Source organism: Erpetoichthys calabaricus, chromosome 6, assembly GCF_900747795.2.
Source record: "Erpetoichthys calabaricus chromosome 6, fErpCal1.3, whole genome shotgun sequence".
NCBI lineage: Eukaryota > Metazoa > Chordata > Cladistia > Polypteriformes > Polypteridae > Erpetoichthys > Erpetoichthys calabaricus.
The window spans coordinates 179,146,564-179,169,125 of NC_041399.2; the positions used below are offsets into that span (position 1 = coordinate 179,146,564).

General features: G+C 39.3%; 1 protein-coding gene across 1 annotated transcript in view; it reads right to left on the minus strand.

Moving 5' to 3' along the window:
- Window positions 1–9,309: 9,309 nt before the first annotated feature.
- ube3c (ubiquitin protein ligase E3C) overlaps window positions 9,310–22,562 on the minus strand; it is a 242,176-nt gene continuing 228,923 nt past the window's right edge. Inside the window, exon 24 of the mRNA XM_051929116.1 lies at window positions 9,310–10,318. Within this exon, the coding sequence (XP_051785076.1) occupies window positions 10,148–10,318 (171 nt within the window). The 3' untranslated portion in view covers window positions 9,310–10,147. The remainder of the gene's footprint in view (window positions 10,319–22,562) is intronic.

A 22,562-nucleotide genomic window follows, 5' to 3' on the forward strand; every position in this document is an offset into this window, starting at 1 on the left:
GGGCTTCTTTCTCATTACCCTGCCATACAGATGTTCTTTGTGCAAATTGCGCTGAACTGTAGAACGATGTACAGATAGACCATCTGCAGCAAGATGTTCTTTCAGGTCTTTGGAGGTGATCTGTGGGTTGTCTGTAACCATTCTCACAATCCTGCACATATGCCGCTCCTGTATTTTTCTTGGTCTGCCAGACTTTGGGTTTAACAGCAACTGTGCCTGTGGCCTTCCATTTCTTGATTACATTCCTTACAGTTGAAACTGACAGTTTAAACCTCTGAGATAGCTTTTTGTAGCCTTCCTCTAAACCACGAGACTCAACAATCTTTGTTTTCAGATCTTTGGAGAGTTGCTTTGAGGATCTCATGCTGTCACTCTTCAGAGGAGAGTCAAAGGGAAGCACAACTTGCAGTTGACCACCTTAAATACCTTTTCTCATGATTGGACACACCTGTCTATGAAGTTCAAGGCTTAACGAGCTAATCCAACCAATTTGGTGTTGCAAGTAATCAGTACTGAGCAGTTACATGCATTCAAATCAGCAAAATTACAAGGGTACCCACATTTTTGCACAGCCAGTTTTTCAAATTTGATTTAATTTCATACAACTAAATACTGCTTCACTAAAAATCTTTGTTCGGAAAACACCCCAGTACTCAGATGCTCCTAGGAAATGAAAGACATACCACTGTTATCTTTTTTGTTGAAAGGAGAGTAAATTATTATGCAGGCTGAGAGGGGTTCCCAAACTTTTTCATATGACTGTACTACTAAATCCAAAACAGAATGGCTAAAAAGAAAGAAATGGAGGGTTCTAGAATGGTCAAGTCACAGCCCAGACCAGAACATCATCAAGATGCAGTTGGGGGATTTGAATTGGGCTGTGCATGCAGAACACCCCTCAAACATCACATGGATAAAATAATTCTGCATAGAGGACGTTCACAAGTCGATCTCATTATGGACTACTAGACAGTTATGGGAAAGACCTACTTGAGGGGGCAATACCAGCTATGAGGAGCTGAGGATGGACCTACTGTTTCCACAGATGGAAATGGCACATCTGTTAAATTGTCTCTGAATAATTTTTCATTTAAGACACCATTATGTATAGATATTGTTTAGATCATATCTTCAATTGTCCACATGTAAGAAAAGTTGTTACTTTTTCAGACGACTACATGTTTTGACTTGGTCAGTGAAACAAATTCTACAAAGTGATACAAGCAAACCCCCAACATAGTCTAGTGGTACTGTACAGTCTAAAGCAGTATGTCTTAAAGTTTTTGGAAAATACGTATAAATACATGAATATACAGTACATATTTATGAAAAATATGAAATCATAAAAACTTTAAGGCATGAAATATAAATGAGAAGGATGTGCTGGCATTGCATGACACAAATCATCAATATATGGTGTGAAGTTTGTTAAAGATGTGCATGTCATACGTTATTTGGCCTACTTTGAGCTCTCGTTTCCATTGCAGTGCTTTCACATAAGCATGTAGCAGCAAACTGGACTAGGACCTTAAACACTTAGCAACTCAAACGTCCACATTCACAATGATATCATATTAAATATCAAGAAGTAAACTTGCCATCTAACATAACACCTCTGGGAAAACCATCCAACATATCTTCTTCATTTGTTAACAGTATCATTCTTTACTTGTTCATCGATATTAACTGGATATTCTCTTAAACCTCGACTTTCAAGAAAACAATCGTCAAATCTGACTAACGACATTTCATAAATGACCGATCACAGTTAAGTTCTAGTTGGTCAAAATGGTTTCCTTCATTTCCCATTTCTGCCTCATTCATTTCGTCAGTTATGTTTTGAAGTGATCAAAGAAAATATTTTCAATATTTTGTATCCAAAGTTTCATTTTCTTCTTTGGGTCTTCTATTTTATTAGTACTGTCAAATTTTGTTTTATGCATTTCCTGAAGTGAGAAGTTAAACCTTTTTCAAAAACAAGGTAACATACAGTAACTTCACATTCCAATGCACGTCTTTAAGGAACTGCACAACGTCACAAATCGAATTATTTCTGCTGGCAGACCACCACAAAGTCTTTTTAAAAACATGACCTTCCAAAAAACCAACACACATCCACATGTAATAATAATGAAAAAAAAGAAATCTAGCTTGAGTTGTTTATTTGAATTGGTAAAAAAAAAAATAATAATAATAACTATAGTAATATTAACATGTACAGTTTAGTTGATGCGCAAGTATAGATCCACCATGACACAATACTGCTTGCAACACAGATATAGTAATCTCCATGACAGGCAGTGGAACATCTGGGTGAGCTCAGATCAATGCAGCAAGAGAAGCAGTCAGCGTGGCGACAAACTCCAGCTATTTGTTGACTATTGGTAATTTGTTGCACTAGTTACGTACATCTGGTGTAAGGAATTATGGCTCCAATAAGTTTTCCCCGGAACACAGCTTAAGAAACACTCGTCTAAAACAGCAATGCACGAAAAGTTTAGCTGACGTCAACGACCAAATTCAGAGCTTTAAGCCATGATGAAGGAAAACAGAATACAATTGTAATCCTACACAGCATCATCAGACTATTAGCACTAATCCAATCATCTTCTAGCCTGTTCATCTTCTTCAGAGCAGATACTGGGAGAAGGGGACTCAAGGCAGGAATGGACCCTACAGTCTATCGTAGCAAGCACTGACACCCACCCTCACCCTCGCAATCACTGCCTTTAAATACAGTATAAGTAAAGAAGGTCCAAGCCGGCATTGCAAAAGCTGGGCCACTAATTCTCTGACTCCATTTTATCCTTTACAGTGTTGCAAGGACCTGGAGTAGGGAATCCATTCCCGGGTATTTGGGAATCCCGCAGTTCATTCCCAGGCTCCCGGGGATGACACAGTGCACGAGCATCTCACATGTGAATGGTTTTAGAACGACCAACACTTATTTTTAATAAAACTACTGCAATATGTTGACACAAATAAAAGACTAACCTTATCTACAAGCAGTTCTTGCTGTCATATAAGTACATGTATCTTTAGTTGCGGTAATAAGAGTGTAGAAAGCACAACGTGTCCAGCGTGCGGTCATCCAGGCAAGAGCGCACCTTCGTGCAGAAGTACACCAGCCGCTGAGAAAGCACGCTCTGCCTCCACTGAAGTAGGTGGCACAATCATCAGATACTGATATACTTGTTCTAAACAATGCCCGCACTTGCCGTTGCGCTGAAACCCCGCCATTTCAGCTTTTACTGATGCATCCAGTTTCTTGTCATCATTCTGTGATGGCAAGTTTCGTAGCGCAGATAATGCGGATGCAACAGACTGACGCATTGCAATTTCAAGTTGCTGTTCAAAGCTGTTGTCTGATGAAGTGCAAGCTGCAGCAATGGCACCACCTTAATTATTTTCAACTATAACTCTGTTATTTCTTGATCGATTTTTACACTTTTTACACACTATACAGGTGCTGGTCATAAAATTAGAATATCATGACAAAGTTGATTTATTTCAGTAATTCCATTCAAAAAGTGAAACTTGTATATTAGATTCATTCATTACACACAGACTGATGTATTTCAAATGTTTATTTCTTTTAACGTTGATGATTATAACTGACAACTAATGAAAGTCACAAATTCAGTATCTCGGAAAATTAGAATATTGTGAAAAGGTTCAATATTGAAGACACCTGGTGCCACACTTTAATCAGCTAATTAACTCAAAACACCTGCAAAAGCCTTTAAATGGTCTCTCAGTCTAGTTCTGTAGGCTACACAATCATGGGGAAGACTGCTGACTTGACAGTTGTCCAAAAGACGACCATTGACACCTTGCACAAGGAGGGCAAGACACAAAAGGTCATTGCTAAAGAGGCTGGCTGTTCACAGAACTCTGTGTCCAAGCACATTAATAGAGAGGCAAAGGGAAGGACAAGATGTGGTAGAAAAAAGTGTACAAGCAATAGGGATAACCGCACCCTGGAGAGGATTGTGAAACAAAACCCATTCACAAAGAGTGGACTGCAGCTGGAGTCAGTGCTTCAAGAACCACCACGCACAGACGTATGCAAGACATGGGTTTCAGCTGTCGCATTCCTTGTGTCAAGCCACTCTTGAACAAGAGACAGCGTCAGAAGCGTCTCGCCTTTGGACTGCTGCTGAGTGGTCCAAAGTTATGTTCTCTGATGAAAGTAAATTTTGCATTTCCTTTGGAAATCAAGGTCCCAGAGTCTGGAGGAAGAGAGGAGAGGCACAGAATCCACGTTGCGTGAGGTCCAGTGTAAAGTGTCCACAGTCAGTGATGGTTTGGGGTGCCATGTCATCTGCTGGTGTTGGTCCATTGTGTTTTCTGAGGTCCAAGGTCAACGTAGCCATCTACCAGGAAGTTTTAGAGCACTTCATGCCTCCTGCTGCTGACGAACTTTATGGAGATGCAGATTTCATTTTCCAACAGGACCTGGCACCTGCACACAGTGCCAAAGCTACCAGTACCTGGTTTAAGGACCATGTGTTGGCTGGGATTGGCTCCAGCAGACCCCCGTGACCCTGTGTTCGGATTCAGCGGATTGGACAATGGATGGATGGTATCCCTGTTCTTGAATGGCCAGCAAACTCGCCTGACCTTAACCCCATAGAAAGTCTATGGGGTATTGTGAAGAGGAAGATGCAATACGCCAGAACAATTCAGAAGAGCTGAAGGCCACTATCAGAGCAACATGGGCTCTCATAACACCTGAGCAGTGCCACAGACTGATCGACTCCATGCCACGCCGCATTGCTGCAGTAATCCAGGCCAAAGGAGCCCCAACTAAATATTGAGTGCTGTACATGCTCATACTTTTCATGTTCATACCTTTCAGTTGGCCAACATTTCTAAAAATCCTTTTTTTGCATTGGTCTTAATTGATATTCTAATTTTCCGAGATACTGAATTTGGGACTTTCATTAGTTGTCAGTTATAATCATCAACATTAAAAGAAATAAACATTTGAAATACATCAGTCTGTGTGTAATGAATGAATGTAATATACAAGTTTCACTTTTTGAATGGAATTACTGAAATAAATCAACTTTGTCGTGATATTCTAATTTTATGACCAGCACCTGTATATGCGAGCTTCGCTGTTCCCGTTTTCCCAGGAATTACAGCAGTTCCCAGAAATGAAAAATGTCATAGCCCGGGAATGGATTCCCTAACCTGAGCCTGACAGTATTATTGTTGTGTTACATCCAGTTTTTTTTTCCCTGTCTTGTATTTATTTTTTGCATTTGTTATTTTAAAAATTATTACTAGTGAAACACGAAGACTCACAGTCCTAAAATAAAATGCAAATAAAAACCATGTTGAATACAAGGGGCTTCTAATTTTTTGGAAAACGTGTTTTCTAAATACTTACTTCATTCGGTTCCTCTAGGAGTCCTAATGCATTGTAAAGGAGTCACAAAGAACAGTTTGGGTGCCAACCAGGCCAGCCCATTTACTACAATAGTCCAAAAACAGAACAGAAATGGGCATGCGGTGGCACAGCTGAAGAGAGAGGTGTACTAATCAGCTTCTAACTCTGTTTGGCTGTCAAACAAGTCAGTGTCAGGGAGCTACAGTACATCATGTGGGACTGCTGTCCTGAGAATGTGAAGCCATCTTCTGGGAGGTCTCGGCTTTATAGGGTCCTGGCAGGAAGAGGCAGGGCTCTGGTGATAGTGGCAGGAGTTTAGGCATCTTCATGGTGCTCTAGAGGAAAAAAGAGATGATACTGGTAGCAGTGATGACGCCTTTTGCTCCAGTGGAGTACTACACACTTTATCTGAGCATTGGAAGGTGATCCTCAGATGCCCGTGTGAGACAGTATTTTATTACTTCTGGTGGCTCATCTTGAGGAAGCAGAACATTTCTATTTCGACAACACATTTTTGTGTTTTCAACATTAAAAAACACAGCTTAACACTGATCACATTGCTGAGGTAACCTTCCCAAGTAGTAGTCTTCAAAAAAAACCCATTAATATAAGGATGTAAATCCAATGCTTTCATATTTTTGGAAGTTTCAACAAATTGGATGATCTTCTCAATGGTAGAACTGAACTGAATGTATCCTGAACTTTTAGCACCTACTGTATAAGACATCATGTCTGCTGCTTGATATTCAGGATTACTTCTTGCTTGTCAATGTGGTTCAGCGTCTTGTCATGGATGTGAATCTTGTTATTTTTCATTCTTCATTACTTCATTGCTTTTTTATATTTGCTTGATGCTCATCGGATGTTTCTGCTGTTCTTTTTCTTTTTTGCCATTATAGTGGTTATCACTTTGCTGTGAACACATGGCCACTTTGCTATCTTTAATGGCCAGCTTGCCGTTACCTAAAACATTATATTCAGAATTAATTGTACAATGTAATGCCAGAGAACTGACAGGGATTTGTGAGGCAGCAAGGAGACAGACGTTAAAAACAGAAAAATGGCCCAAACAGACAGATCAAAAAATACTTAGTTTGAAGTCAAAATAAGAAGCAAAAGTCGTAGTAAAAAATAACAGGAGCAAAAGCCAAAACCAGAAGAGCATATTATAGCAATTAAAGGTCCTAGCAAAAGTTCTGAAGCAGGTTTCTTATCTGCAGCTTGGATAAGAAAGTGAACTCTTGGACAACTGTTTAGCCCACAGGTGTCGAACTGCAGTCCTTGAGGGCCGCAGGTTTTCATTCTAACCATCTTCTTCATTAGTGAGCCGTTTTTACTGCTAATTAACTTCTTTTGCTTCAGTTTTAATTAACTTGACTCAGGCCCTTTAATTGTTTCTTTTTCCTTAATTAGTAGCCAAACAATAATGAGACATCAAACAAGCCACCATTTGACAGAAACATCAACAGATTTGGAAACGTCTGCTGTGGCAGAATGAGAGCAGCAACAAGCCATTGAATTAAACAACGGGCCTAATTAACAGCAAGAATCAGCTTCTCATTAAGAGACTGGTTGGAGTTTGAAGTCCCAGTTTAGCTGGTCATCTGTTGGCTCGTTTCACATCTCATTTCTGTTTGGCTGCCATTTAATGAAGAAACAAATCAATTCAGAGGACTGAATCCTTAAAAACACGGCTATTGAAATGAAGGGAAAAGGAGTTAATTAGCAGTGAAAACTTCTCACTGATTAGGAAAAGGGTTAGAATGAAAACCTGCAGCCACTGTGGCTCTCCAGGCCCGGAGTTCGACACCCCTGGTTTAGCCCATCACAACCTCTTGATTGTGTATGTGTTTCAGCATCTTGTGTTCTTACTCTTTTTCCTTCTTCATCACTTAATTGCCTTCTGTGATTTGCTCGATATTGGCAGACGTTTCTCCTGTTCTTTTAGTTTCTGTTACTATGATGGTTATCACTTCACTTGGTTTCTCAGTCACTTTGCTGTAAACACATGACCTCAGATCAGGGCCACCAGATTGCCGCTACTTAAAATGTTTGAATTTTCAGAGCGCTTCAGGTCATAAGCTTTTGATTAAGCCCAAGACCAAGGTTCTAGCCGCAGTAGTTCACAAGTAATCACGAGAGAGATGGACAGACCTTAGCATTTCATACATAATTGATTATTCATATTTCTGTGCAATTTCTGTTATGTTTATTATTTAATATGTACACAGTAGCGCTGCTGCCTCACAGTTAGGAGACCTGGGTTCGCTTCTCAGGTCCTTCCTGCGTGGAGTTTGCATGTTCTCCCCGTATCTGCATGGGTTTCCTCCGGGTGCTCCGGTTTCCTCCCACAGTCCAAAGAGATAGATAGATAGATAGATAGATAGATACTTTATTAATCCCAATGGGAAATTCACATTCTCCAGCAGCAGCATACTGATACAATAAATAATATTAAATTAAAGAATGATAATAATGCAGGTGAAAAACAGACAATAACTTTGTATAATGTTACATGTTAACGTTTACACCCCCGGGTGGAATTGAAGAGTCGCATAGTTTGGGGGAGGAACGATCTTCTCAGTCTGTCAGTGGAGCAGGACAGTGACAGCAGTCTGTCGATGCAAGTTAGGTGGATTGGCGATCCTATTATTGTCCCTAGTGTGTGTGTGTGTGCCCTGCCCAGGGTTTGTTTCCTGCCTTGTGCCCTGTTGGCTGGGATTGGCTCCAGCAGACCCCCGTGACCCTGTAGTCAGGATATAGCGGGTTGGATAAAGGATGGATATAATATTTATATTATATTTTTAAATGTTCATTCATTCTCAGTACTTCCTGGGTGGAGCCCCAAGAGGTGGGGCCAACCTGATGTCACTGCTGCTGGGTCCTCCTTCTGCCTTTACATTCAGTTAGAGAGAGGACCCCAGCAGTGGGGCATTGTGGTCCAATTTTATTTGATACCTGCATAGGCTGGGTTTTTTGGGGATAAGAAGGTGGATAGTTTTGTCAAAAAGGCAATTAAAAGGCAATAGATGGTGGATTCAGTGATTAGTATGGAAAAAAGTGAAGTCTGTTTTATGTGTGGTTGGGATTAAGAAGTAGCAGAAAATATGGGAGAAAAGCCCAAGGGGTGGGTGGCATTGTAGAATAGTACAGATTACTTGGATCTGTGTAAGAGAAACATCTGACGTGTTGTGTGTGTGACTGACAAGACTGAGACTTTGGCATTCTGGTTTAAATTTAACATTAGTTCTCATGGGAAAAAACAACCATGATATGTGTGACATATGTATGAGAAATCATGTTTAAGAGATTAAAGGTAAACACAAAAGAACTTGAAGGGAGTGAGATTCTAGGACTTAAAAATGAATCAAATAAGGTATGTACCACTGAGTTTGTTATAGGAGTTCATTACAGTATATATTGCTCTAGTTTTGTTGATTTTTTGCTTCTGTTTTTGGATTTTGATTACTGGTTTATGGACTTGGATTTGTTTGCCCTATAATTGCTGTTTTTTTGTATTTCTTTTCATTTATATAAATAAATTCCTCATTTACAAAGGCACTTTGATGTCCTTTTTTCAATATAAACCAGAGGTTTACAGTTATCCTCTCCCTTGCAGGACAGTCTGGTATATTTTGGGACTTTTCTTGCATTTTTTTAATTATTAAATCCTGCTCCCCATTTTTGGGCCTGAGCAGGCTGAAGCATGGGACTGGCTGCCTTGGGGTGAGGCTCATTTTGGAGGCCTTTTCACCACGTGTATGTCCTCAACTCACAACAATTAGGTCTGAAGCTTGAACAAAATTAAAGGAAACTGATTATTATACAACACAAACTTTGAGAGGAAATTACTCACTGTTGTCTGGTGACCGTAGTCTGCAGCTGGGTACAATAAAAACAACACACTCAAGACTGTTTTTGCACTTTAATAAGTGGTAAAACACAATGTAAAGCTATATCCCACAGGAATTCCACTTAAATGGAAAATATCTGTACAGATACAGTGCGAAGGACAGTAAAAGAACAGTGTAAAATACGTATTCACAGATCCGTCATTGAATGCAAATGATCGAGGTCTACTTCTTTGATAATTTACAGAAAAGCCTAAAAAAATCCACACAACTGTCAGGCCAAGGCATACACGTTTACATGGGGCTATGTAAAAAATAAACAGTATAGTATTAGTAGTAATATTCACAAAATCCTTGATGATGTCAAGTACAAAAGTCTTTTGATTCAAGCAGCTGACAAGTAATCCACTCAGACTTACTTGAACAGAAATGCAAAAAAGTCTGTAACTCCTTAAGAGAATTTTCCTTCAGAATCATCATTTATATTTGTTTCCTTGGTCTTCTTTTCTTTACACTTATTGCCTGCGTTTGATTTCTGCCTTAAAACAGCACTAAGCCAAAGCCAGATCTTTGGTTAAATGTCAGGTTATTATCAAGTGCTTAACTTGGCATCTAAACATAGTTACCAGCCACATACCAGGCAGCTCCTGCTATTTTTGTTAGGGTTTATACTGTGTACTTTTTTAAGTGGCTCAGTTGAATATATTTTCTGTTATACTGAGTCTTGTACTTGATAAAAATAGAAACAATACTTTTTCAGTGCATTCTTTTGACGTAATTAAAGGGTATTTATATGGTCTTATCCCTTGGCTTTTGCCCCCTACTTGTTACTCAAGTGCTGCTCATAAATTAGGCACTAGTATATTCTTTTAAGGGCACTGAAGTTCCATATAACTTTTCAGCTCAACTCAAATCCAGCTGAAGATTCAATCGCATAAAGGAGTTTGCTTCTCATTAAATGAGCATCACAAAATTCAGGAAGCTTAAGCAAGTTCATACATGTGCTGGCAGTGGGTAAACGTTCCAGATCACTTCCTCCATTGTGAATACAAAAGGCAGGGTATAGTTCCTAAAGAAATAAAAAACATAAGAAGTCATACTTAATAGTCTTGTAGATATGAAAATAACTTCTACAATACAACAGACAAGTTCACTGATCACACTAACACACACATATTAATTAACTGAAATATTCACAAAATTATGTGGAGGGCCATTTCTCAAGTCTTATATTTACTTTATTTAAAGTAGAGAAGTCATCTACCCTGGACAAATAAACCAGTATTCTTCAATTTATAATGATTTTCAAAGTGTGGAAGTCTACCATATTTATCAAAATTAAGATGAATTCCTGTACACTTAATTAAACTGATGAAGAGCAAAATGGCTGTAAAAGCTTCACATTAGCTGGCTCAAACTCTGACATGATTACAATTCTTATAACAATAACTGAAGTCATTCACTGTGTCAAATCTATTCACCAGAATGAGTCCATAAACATATAAGCCATCTAAGCACTTTCTAAACATCCTTATTGTGATCCTGTACAGGATAATGCAGGTCTGGGAAAGGAAAAACAAAAGAAATTTATATCTCAAATGTTGTAAGCCCCTTTGTATAAAGACATGAGCCAAATACGTTTTATACACACACACACACACATTTTATATATATATATATATGAGAAGGGGGACCCAAAAATAACCGGAATTTTGTTGTTGTTAGGTTATTTATTTATTTCCGGTTATTTTTGGGTCCCCCCTCGTATACATACACATATACATATATATATTTGCAGCTGGAGCTCCACAAAGGGAGAAAATTAATTAAGTATCATGAAGTACTTTTTATTCCTGAGCTTTCAACCCCTACCAGGGTCTTCATCAGAGGATAATGCTTAGACTTACAAGAATAAAAGGCAATATAGCAAAAATTACGTAGTGGGGGGGAGGGCACCGAGGTGGGGGGGGGGGGGCGGGGGGCTAAATCAGTGTGATCAGGAGTGTGTGGGGGTTTGGTTATTGGTTGTAAAGATTTTATTTATTATGAACATGTTCTTCTTAAGTTTGCATATGCTGGATTTATGTCCAAATGTCTGTTGATGCCGTTCTCATTTGATAGCCAACATTTGGCCAACTCTCTGGCAGTTTTAGTACTGGCCTTGAATTTTACTTGTACATTGTCCGACTTAAATGTATGTCCTGTTGATTTAGTATGTGTATATATCAGATTTATAGACCTTCTCTTCCACAAACACACACACACACACATATATATATACATATATATATATATGGGCGAAACACGTGTCGCGTACTCTTTGCATTATTTGACAGTAAAACTATTTCAACCATTCTATGATCTGCTTCTCGCAACTGAAAAGAGGGCACCGTGGCGGATGTTAGCCGACTTGCTGACTAACCACAAGCGTTACCTGACAGGTAACCACCCATACAATCAGATTGTGATTCAGACTACGAATGCCATGAATGTAATTACCCCGATCTACATACTGTCAAATAAACAAACCACATGCCGTAGCACAACGTTAGGGGCTTCGCCTCTGGCGCTGACGTTCGAGGTTCGATTCCCGAGAGGGGATGCAGTGAGTGTGTACGCCTGATGAGCCCAGAATTAGGGCGAAACATGTGTCGCGTACTCTTTGCATTATTTGACAGTAAAACTATTTCAACCATATATATATATATATATATATATATATATATACACACACACACACACACATACATACATATACATATATATATACATACATACATACATACAGTGCATCCGGAAAGTATTCACAGCGCATCACTTTTTCCACATTTTGTTATGTTACAGCCTTATTCCAAAATGGATTAAATTCATTTTTTTCCTCAGAATTCTACACACAACACCCCATAATGACAAGTGAAAAAAGTTTACTTGAGGTTTTTGCAAATTTATTAAAAATCAAAAAATTAAGAAATCACATGTACATAAGTATTCACAGCCTTTGCTATGAAGCTCATAATTGAGCTCAGGTGCATCCTGTTTCCCCTGATCATCCTTGAGATGTTTCTGCAGCTTAATTGGAGTCCACCTGTGGTAAATTCAGTTGACTGGACATGATTTGGAAAGGCGCACACCTGTCTATATAAGGTCCCACAGTTGACAGTTCATGTCAGAGCACAAACCAAGCATGAAGTCAAAGGAATTGTCTGTAGACCTCCGAGACAGGATTGTCTCGAGGCACAAATCTGGGGAAGGTTACAGAAAAATTTCTGCTGCTTTGAAGGTCCCAGTGAGCACAGTGGCCTCCATCATCCGTAAGTGGAAGAAGTTCGAAACCACCAGGACTCTTCCTAGACCTGGCCGGCCATCTAAACTGAGCGATCGGGGGAGAAGGGCCTTAGTCATGGAGGTGAGCAAGAACCCGATGGTCACTCTGTCAGAGCTCCAGAGGTCCTCTGTGGAGAGAGGAGAACCTTCCAGAAGGACAACCATCTCTGCAGCAATCCACCAATCAGGCCTGTATGGTAGAGTGGCCAGACGGAAGCCACTCCTTAGTAAAAGGCACATGGCAGCCCGTCTAGAGTTTGCCAAAAGGCACCTGAAGGACTCTCAGACCATGAGAAAGAAAAATCTCTGGTCTGATGAGACAAAGATTGAACTCTTTGGTGTGAATGCCAGGCGTCACATTTGGAGGAAACCAGGCACCGCTCATCACCAGGCCAATACCATCCCTACAGTGAAGCATGCTGGTGGCAGCATCATGCTGTGGTGATGTTTTTCAGTGGCAGGGACTGGGAGACTAGTCAGGATAAAGGGAAAGATGACTGCAGCAATGTACAGAGACATCCTGGATGAAAACATGCTCCAGACCGCTCTTGACCTCAGACTGGGGCGACGGTTCATCTTTCAGCAGGACAACGACCCTAAGCACACAGCCAAGATATTAAAGGAGTGGCTTCAGGACAACTCTGTGAATGTCCTTGAGTGGCCCAGCAAGAGCCCAGACTTGAATCCGATTGAACATCTCTGGAGAGATCTTAAAATGGCTGTGCACCAACGCTTCCTATCCAACCTGATGGAGCTTGAGATGTGCTGCAAAGAGGAATGGGTGAAACTGGTCAAGGATAGGTGTGCCAAGCTTGTGGCATCATATTCAAAAAGACTTGAGGCTGTAATTGCTGCCAAAGGTACATCAACAAAGTATTGAGCAAAGGCTGTGAATACTTATGTACATGTGATTTCTTATTTTTTTTTATTTTTAATAAATTTGCAAAAACCTCAAGTAAACTTTTTTCACGTTTTCAAGCCTGTCTTTTTCTGCTGCTGCTATAAATAATTGAACGCTTGACAATACATTTAATAATAATAATAAGTTTGAACATTTGAACTTGAATGGCTTAAAAATACTCCCAGTTTTCAGCTCTGGTTGTTTAAATCTTCCCATAAGGGCTAAGACATGGCAGGGTATGAAGAGTTACTAGGAGACTAGATGAGCTCTGTTCCTGAAAGGGTAAGTAATAAACATACAGACCTGAAACTTGGCAAAGGTTAATGGGGTTGAAACAGCTTTTTTTTTGCATTTTTATTTATAAATACTAGTACATATTTGATCAAGTGTCGGCACAACAAATGTCTGTGACTCACCAAATATAAGGAAACAGATCACAGACCAGTGCAAACACTTCAAAGATAAGGGCAGAAATTGCCAAGGGGAGATATGAGAGGCCGTCATGTTAATTTTCCTTTACACAGGCCACAACTCATATAACACATGCTTCATCTTATCCAGTGAATGCAGTATTGATAGATACACCGGCATTTATTTAAGGGTGTAAGCTGCACAACTAACATGAAATCTAAACACCCAAAGCACTGTATCAGCAGTCAGATAGCTGTTGGAAATCTAAATCGACTTAGAAACCAATCATAATCATCTGTAAATATGCACTCTCTTTTAATTCTGCAATTTGTGATGTCTTCTAGCAACACTAAAGCAGCCATGGTAGTTGGAATAGTATGGCCATTCCTTGCACCATTATATTGTTACAGAATGATTACATTCAAGTGAATTAAATTTGTAAATGATATGCAATTAATTTCTGTGTATTTGATAAAGCCTGCGTCATGGATGTGAATCTAAAAAAGAAAGAGAGACCACACAAAACCAGTAGCACCGCTTTGACGCTGGGTGCCACCCATTTGTAAAACCAAGCAGAAAAAACGTGCATACATATGGTCTGAGGCTGCCATGAAAATGTGCATGGCTTTACACCATGTTTAGTTTTTATAAATCTTGATGTGAGCGTGGAAACATTTTTGTACATATAAACCTACATGAGGCCCCAGGTCTGGAGAATATGGAGGGTGTGACTTTTAGATTCAAAATAGATTCAAGTAGCCCAAAACCTATTCCTATAATGTGTGCTATCTCACACACTGCCATTCTTTGACACTCCACATGGCAACATTTTTTTCTGTTGTGAATGTAAAAATGCAGACAGATCTTAGGTCATCTTTGGGAGACATTCTGCTGAGACAGAGCTCTGCAGTCTACTTCCTGACTATGACATAGTAAAGGGGCTGGTTCTGAAATTTGTTGACTAGCCAAGAATTTCTGTTGTCCTACTGTTCTCTAGCATTAAAAATCCAATGACAGAAGAATGCTTAATTTGTGGTTTTTGGCCACCATGTTCATTTTCTTCTAAACAAAAATGCACACTATTAACTACAAGTACTAAAAGTTGTAATTCATATATTTTAGTACACAGCAACCAAAATGATTATGCCAGGGATCAGTTTGAAAAAGGAACTTGGTATTTTTTCTTAACAACATGACATTTAAAGGAATGTACCTTACACTGGTTTGCTAGTTACTAGTATATGCATATTTTATGGAGATAAAATTAATTTGCAAGGATCTCCCTTATCATTCAGGATCAGATTTGTTTATTTATTTCAATTAAATCTTGCTATTGCTGCTAAAACCAGTCTATATATTTTCTAAATATCAAGAAGCACATAATCATCACATACAATCAAGCAACACTTTTTAGAAATCTGCACTATGTGCAGGGCAGATGAGAAATATCAAATTATAGTGGACAAGGTTCAGCAATTTATGAGACCAGTTAAATGGATCCAAAGTCTTTGCTGTAATAACCCCATTTTTCTGACAATTAACGTATTAAACTATCGTTGCTTATTGAGAATGTGTCATTCTTAGACAGATAATTTTAGAAAAAGGATTTCCATCATCTTTTTTAAATGGCTCATCCTGACAGTGCTATTTCTTCTCTAATGAATTTTTAGACATTTACAGCCCCTAATTAAAGATAAGCTAGCTTTAGCACAGGGCAAAGCCAAAGAGCAGTGCCAGAGCAGGGTACTTTCATATCAAAAAGGCTACAGCTATAATTTGTCCTAAAGTCAAATTAATTTAATTAGGAACATTAATGTTCTGCCTTGGAATATTTTTGTAGAATAAGACGTTCTCACTACTCCCAGGCCTACTGTGGTGAACCTACTTGTTACTATATTATACTGTATATAGGATATATTGGAAAAATGAAAAATAAAACACAAGAAAGTCATAATCAGAATAAAACTTTGGGAACTAACTGGAACCCTATTGCACTTTCCTTGAATCATTTTATTTCTCTACTGTGTCCCTGCCTCACCTCTCATTATCAAATGTAGTTTGCTAAAATTATTAAATAAAGCTAGCTGATTAAATTCTAAGCACATTGTGCTACACTGTGAGATTACACTGAAGCCTATGATTCACCTGATGGTAATATTCTAAGGCCCATTTCAACTAGGTCTAGTACATGCCTTGAAACTTGCTATTTAAAAATACATGCTATGTTTCTCCATCCATCCATCCATCCATGTTCCAACCCGCTGAATCCGAACACAGGGTCACGGGGGTCTGCTGGTGCCAATCCCAGCCAACACAGGGCACAAGGCAGGAACCAATCCCAGGCGGGGTGCCAACCCACTGCAGGACACACAAAAACACACCCACACACCAAGCACACACTAGGGACAATTTAGAATTGCCAATCCACCTAACCTGCATGTCTTTGGACTGTGGGAGGAAACCGGAGCGCCCGGAGGAAACCCACGCAGACACGGGGAGAACATGCAAACTCCACGCAGGGAGGACCCGGGAAGCGAACCCAGGTCTCCTAACTGCGAGGCAGCAGCGATACCACTGCGCCACCGTGCCACATGTTACTCCATATACAAGTAAACAAAATTTCCTGTCTTTATACTACAAAGACAATTCCCAATTTGCTATCCCTTAATTAACACTATTTGATCTGCAGCAATCCTCTAAAGTCTTTCCCATTATTTAGTGTTCACCAACATGATAACCTATAATAGCTCTGCATATTGACTTTTGGGATTTCTCAATGTAGGCTGTTTGCTTTTAGAATTCTTAATAATACTCATCGATACCAGGCAGGATGAGTAAAAATTCCCAGTGTGAGAGCCCAGTGAATTCAGAGCCTTTTGAACATTATGGACATATGCACAGCACTTTTCTTTTGCCTGCCGTGCCTGTCTGTCTTCAAGTGTATTCATTACACTGTAAAAATAAAAAAACTTTTAACTGTTTACACCACAGTGTACCTTTCTGTATTTGGTGCTGCAAAGCATTTCTCTTTTTTCACTTTCAAACTTAACCCCTGCTGTATTTGGAAAGGTATGGACTTATTTTGACAATGTATCAGAAAAAGCAAAAATCACACTGAGGTGTTTTATTGTTTGATAGTTTGAAACCTCCTGTAGAGAAAGATTTTACTGAAATGAGGGCTACCACCTTTTATGCCATATTAAAGGAGTATCTATCTAATGAACTGCAGGATGTTTTAACCTTCCTTGAACAGTTCACTTTTGTGAACAAGAGGGTTTTATAGAAATTGTTTATTTAAAATATTTGTGTTTGAGGCTTTGTAAGCATATGACCGGACACCTGACATTTGGATTATATGGCATGAGAAATTTGAGATTTTTTTAATGGACATTTTTATATTGTTTTCTGTTGTTCAATGTTAGTTCCCATTCAAGTCCATTGTACAGTATTAGGAATTTTATTATCTCCACTCTCCATGAAAACATGAGGTTACATTTTTTTCTCAGCCATACTAACAGATACAAAAATGATCAGTTTGTGTGGAGTATTAACAAAAATAATAAGTCAAGTGGAGGAGTGTGTAATTGATTATTTTAGCTTCTTCTTTCTTTTTTATGAGCCAAGGCAGCAGTCCTTAGTTGAATCACGTAAGAGTATAATCAGTATCAATATAGCATAAAACAAAATGCAACCCCATTCACACAATCCTTATAAAAAAATGTTGACATCTATTAGAGGGATTTTTCAAATATGATGAAGGCTAAATAGCCAAAACGCTGTGTCTCTAACATTTTTTATTCTATTCTTTAGTATGGGAATGGTTTTTGCCCATTTGTTTGTTTTTTTTTCTTTTTTCATTTGACAGTGCAGCTCTGTTAATGTCAATGTCAATTTATGTATAGAGCACATTTAAAACAATGTCAGTTATGCTGTAGCCAAACTGCTTTACAATAAAATATACAATAAACAAAAATAAAATAATTAAAATACAATACAATAAAACATAATACAAACCAGCAGTAAATTGAAAGAAACAAATAGCTATGAGGAAGGAACGATCAGTATCACTGAGGGTCATGGAAAGCTAGAGAACAGAAATGCATCTTTAAACTAGTTTTAAACAGTTCAATTGAGGGTGACTCCTTAATGTAATCAGGTAAAGAATTCCACAGACAAGGTGCAGCAGTTGCAAAAGCCATGTCCATCCCCTTTTGTTTTGCACTTAGTACGAGGGACAACAAGAGAAAACTGACCAGTAGATCTAAGCTTTCTGGACGGCTGGCATGTAACACACAATTCAAATAAATAGGTTGGAGCATACCCATATACTGGTTTAAAAACCAGCACCAAAATTTTAAAATCAGTTCTGAAACTAACAGGCAGCCAGTGTAAGGAAGTTAAAATTGGAGATACAGAATCAAACTTTCTTGCCCTAACCAAAAAACGAGCAGCAGCATTTTGGACCAATTGCAGCCTGTTTATCAGGGATTTGGTGATCCCAGAATACAACAAGTTGTAGTAATCAAGATAAATGTATAAGTAACTTTCTCAAGATCCCTAGGAGATAAAAAAAAGATTTAACCTTGGTTAAAAGATGAAGCTGGATGACACAGAATTTATCTGCTTCTCAAAAGAGAGGTTACTATCAAAACTAACCTGAAGATTTCGAACATGAGGTTTGCAAAAGTCTGCAAAAAAGCCAAGGAGTTCAAAACCAATTTGAACTTTGGCAGGAGGACAAGCTATCAGCACTTCCAATTTATTTTGATTAAGATGAAGAAAATTGTCAGCCATCCAGGATCTTAGTTCTAGAAGACAATTGTGCAGCAGATACACTGCAGAGATACACACAGGAGAACAGACCTGCATGTTATCAGCATAACAATAAAAAGAAACATTAAACTTCCTAGAAATAGCTCCTAAAGGATGAAGATAAACAGATAATAAAATAGGACCCAAAATGGATCCCTGAGGAATGCCCCATTTAACAGGAGCAGTAGATGGAAAAAAAGGGAATTGAAAGTCACTGAAAAGTGTCTATCAGTACGATATGACCTGAACCAGTTAAGAGCAGTCCCTTTAAGCCCCACCAGATGCTCAAGCCACAACACCAAGATCTCATGATCAACAGTGTCAAAAGCTGCAGAAAGGTCTAGGAGGATAAAGACTGCCGCTCCAGCCAGTAATAAGAGAGATGTCACTAAATACTTTCAGGAGGGTTGTCTCAACACAATGATAATGCCTAAAGCCAGACTGGTAGATCTCACATAAATTATTGGGTTAAGATTATTAAACAATTGATTATAAATAATTGTTTCTAATATTTTAGCCAAAAATAGCACTTGGGAAATCACGTGAAAATTAGCTAACATACCAGGATCTAATTCTACCTTCTTAAGACAGGGTCGCACCACTGCATGTTTAACAGCCACCTCACTAATAGAACCATTTATAATAGCCAACAATGCTGGACCCAAGATATCAAAAGCTTCCAGTAAGAAGTGTGGTGGAATAACATCAAGAAGACACAAAGTAGGTCTAAGTGTGTCAATGGTACTTTTTAGCTGTGAGAGTGAAAAAACATAAAAAGGATTCCAAAACAATGCCATAATTAACAGCAGGAAGTTCATAATCCATTGGAACAATATCAGAGTGGATAGTAAAACTGATAGGAAACTGCTCACATATGAATGAACAGAACTATTTAATCCCATCTCTGAATGAGGGTAAATAGTTGCATTAATTACATTAAATAAGACCCTGGGCCTCTTAGAATGAGAGGATACGAAATTTGAGAAGTAATCATGTTTATATTTCTTAACTGCCTCCTGGAAGTTGAACAGAGAAGTCCTAAAATCTACTTAAATACAGTCAGACTGTCTTTCTTCCACTGCAGTTCAGCAATCCTCAGGGCGCAGCACAGCTGTCGTATGGTGTCATTAAGCCATGGAGCAGGTTTTCTCTTTTTGCCGCATATTTTTAGGGGAGCAATTGAGTCTAAAACCATTTTACATGATGAATTTACAGCTAAGACAGAATTCTCAATACTTTCACACTGACCTTGTAGACCAAAACTGGAAAACATCATTTTAAAATCAGATATAAATAAGAGAATTTAAAAAGCGAGAATAGCATGGAGCATGGCTTGTAGTAGCAACATTAACAGTAATATTGGAATCCATCATTACAGAAAAATGATCAGTAAAAGGAACATCATATTGTCACACACACATGATTAGGGGACAGCCAAAGGGCCTGAATAAATGTAGTTCCAAGCCAAACCAGGGGGTGGTGAAGTATGCTAATTCTCTCTCTTAATTCCTTGCAGACCATTCTTGGGAAATCACGCCTTGTTCTGGGGCAGCCAACGGCGTCACTTCCAGTTCTGGTCCAGATGACATCACTTCCCCTGCGAGGATTTAAAAGCTGCCATCTTAAGATGATACTCAGTTCTGTTTTGGACTCCATTGTGTGAACATGTCTTTGTTTTTTGACAGATTTTGCAGCCAGGAAATATTATACGGGTGGCTGCCCCAAACCTTCCCAATGTCTCTGAGTTATTCTTGTTACAATATATATCAATGCTATTAACTGAAATACACACATGTAAGAATGACATCAAGGATGTGACCAAGAGAATGAGTTGAGCCATTAATATGCTGGATAAAATCTAATTAATTCAATAATGCTAAAACGTCATTAACCAAAGGTTTAGATTGACAACAAACGTGTATGGTAAAATCGCCAACAATAAGTACGTTATTGTAGGAGAGTGTAATATCTGCCAAGAGATCAGTAAATTCAGAAATGAATGCATCATCAATCACAGGAGGCCTATAAACCACAGCACACAACAAAGAAGAAGAGCTACACACTTTGAAAAGTTACAGTTCAAAGCTACTAAACGGACACCTACTAACAGCTTTTAAAAACAGTGGCAGGTGTCCCCCCAACAATGAGACGGCCGAGAGAGAGTTCAAAAATTAATAACCTGGTGGTACCATGTCTGCAAAATAAGAACAGTCAACCATTAACAATCCAGGTCTCGGTTTCTTTGAGGTAACAGATGTTAACAGAATCTATCTTTTATTAATACAGGCAGTCCCCAGGTTACGTACGAGATAGGGACTGTAGGTTTGTACTTAAGTTGAATTTGTATGTAAGTCAGAACAGGTAAATTATTTTAATAAATGCTATTGTTGACCGACTGTAACCAAGTGCTCTGCCAATGAATGATGGAGTTTCACCTCTCTCTGACCTTTTTATTATTTCTACTTTATTTTCAGTGGTGAGGGTTTTTCTCTTCTTTACTGTATCACCAGCACTTGCATCAGATTTGTGTTTCAGAGACATTCTTGAAGGGTGAAGACAAAAGGTTAAGATGAGCTCTTCTGAACAGCGCTATACAGTACACGCTATCACAGCAGGAAGTCAACCGTCAACACGTCTGATGTACTGACAAGAGACAACTTCCTGCTATGTGCGTAACATTACAAGCAGGCTTGCTATTGAGAATGACTGGGGGCGGTGAGGGGGGGTTCATCACCAGCCCACCTCACAGTCACCTCCACTACAGTATGCTACCTACAGCGTCCACCCACCGAGAACCAACACGGTGCGGCCAAAGGCAGGTAGTGAATCGCCCAACCCCAATTCAACAGGCAGCCATCCGAGGCACACTACAATGCTACCCCCGCCGCCCCGTTCAGCCACAACCGGGTCACCGCCTGCACCATTACCAGCCATGTGTGCTGGGCGGGCAGTGAAACGCCCCCCTCCGCTCCATCTAGCCTGCGTCCAGTCAGAAGCAGTAGCTGCGGCGGTGTAGTGGGCGGGCAGCAAACCATTGTCCTGCACACGAGCAATAGCTGTGGCCCTGGTGACTATGGACCACGGGTCACTGCTTGCCGCTGGGACCCGCCCGAGGGACACTACACTGCGCGAGCAGCGAAATCACCCCCCTCTAGCCACCGCTTGCAGCATCTCCAGGCAGAAGACGACGGAGCGGCAGTTACTGAGGTGCATGCGTTGCAGCTGCGTCCTCGTTCGTAAGTCGTAGGTCGGATGTCCGTAACCTGGGGACTACCTGTACTAATTCACTGAAATAATTTATTTACAATTAGTTCCAGTATTTCAGGTATGACATGTATACATTTAACTTAATAAATGTGCATTACAGTTTATAATTTGGGAGTATTAAAATGTTATGATGATTAATTAACAAATTTGAGTAACTAAGAGACAATGGGAGGTCTGAAAATCATGAAGGATTTAGGAGCTGTTGTGGACTCTATACTATCAACTTCCAGACAATGTTCAGAAGCCATTAAGAAGGCAAACAGAATGTTAGGTTATCTAGCAAGATGTATGCAGTACAAGGTCAAGGAGGTTATGCTCAAACGTTATAATGCACTGGATGAATCCTCATCTGGAACACTGTGTGCAGTTTTGGTCTCCAGGACATATCTGTGCTACAAAAGGTCCAGACAAGAGTGACCAGGCTCATTCTAAGGCTGCAGGAGATGAATCATGAAGAAAGATTAAAAGAGCCTTTTCAGTTTAAGCAAAAGAAGATTAAGAAGTGTAATGAATAAGTGTTCAAAAGTATGAAGGGAATTAGTACAGTGGATCAAGACTGTTATTTAAAATTTAGATAATCAAGAACACAGGGACACAG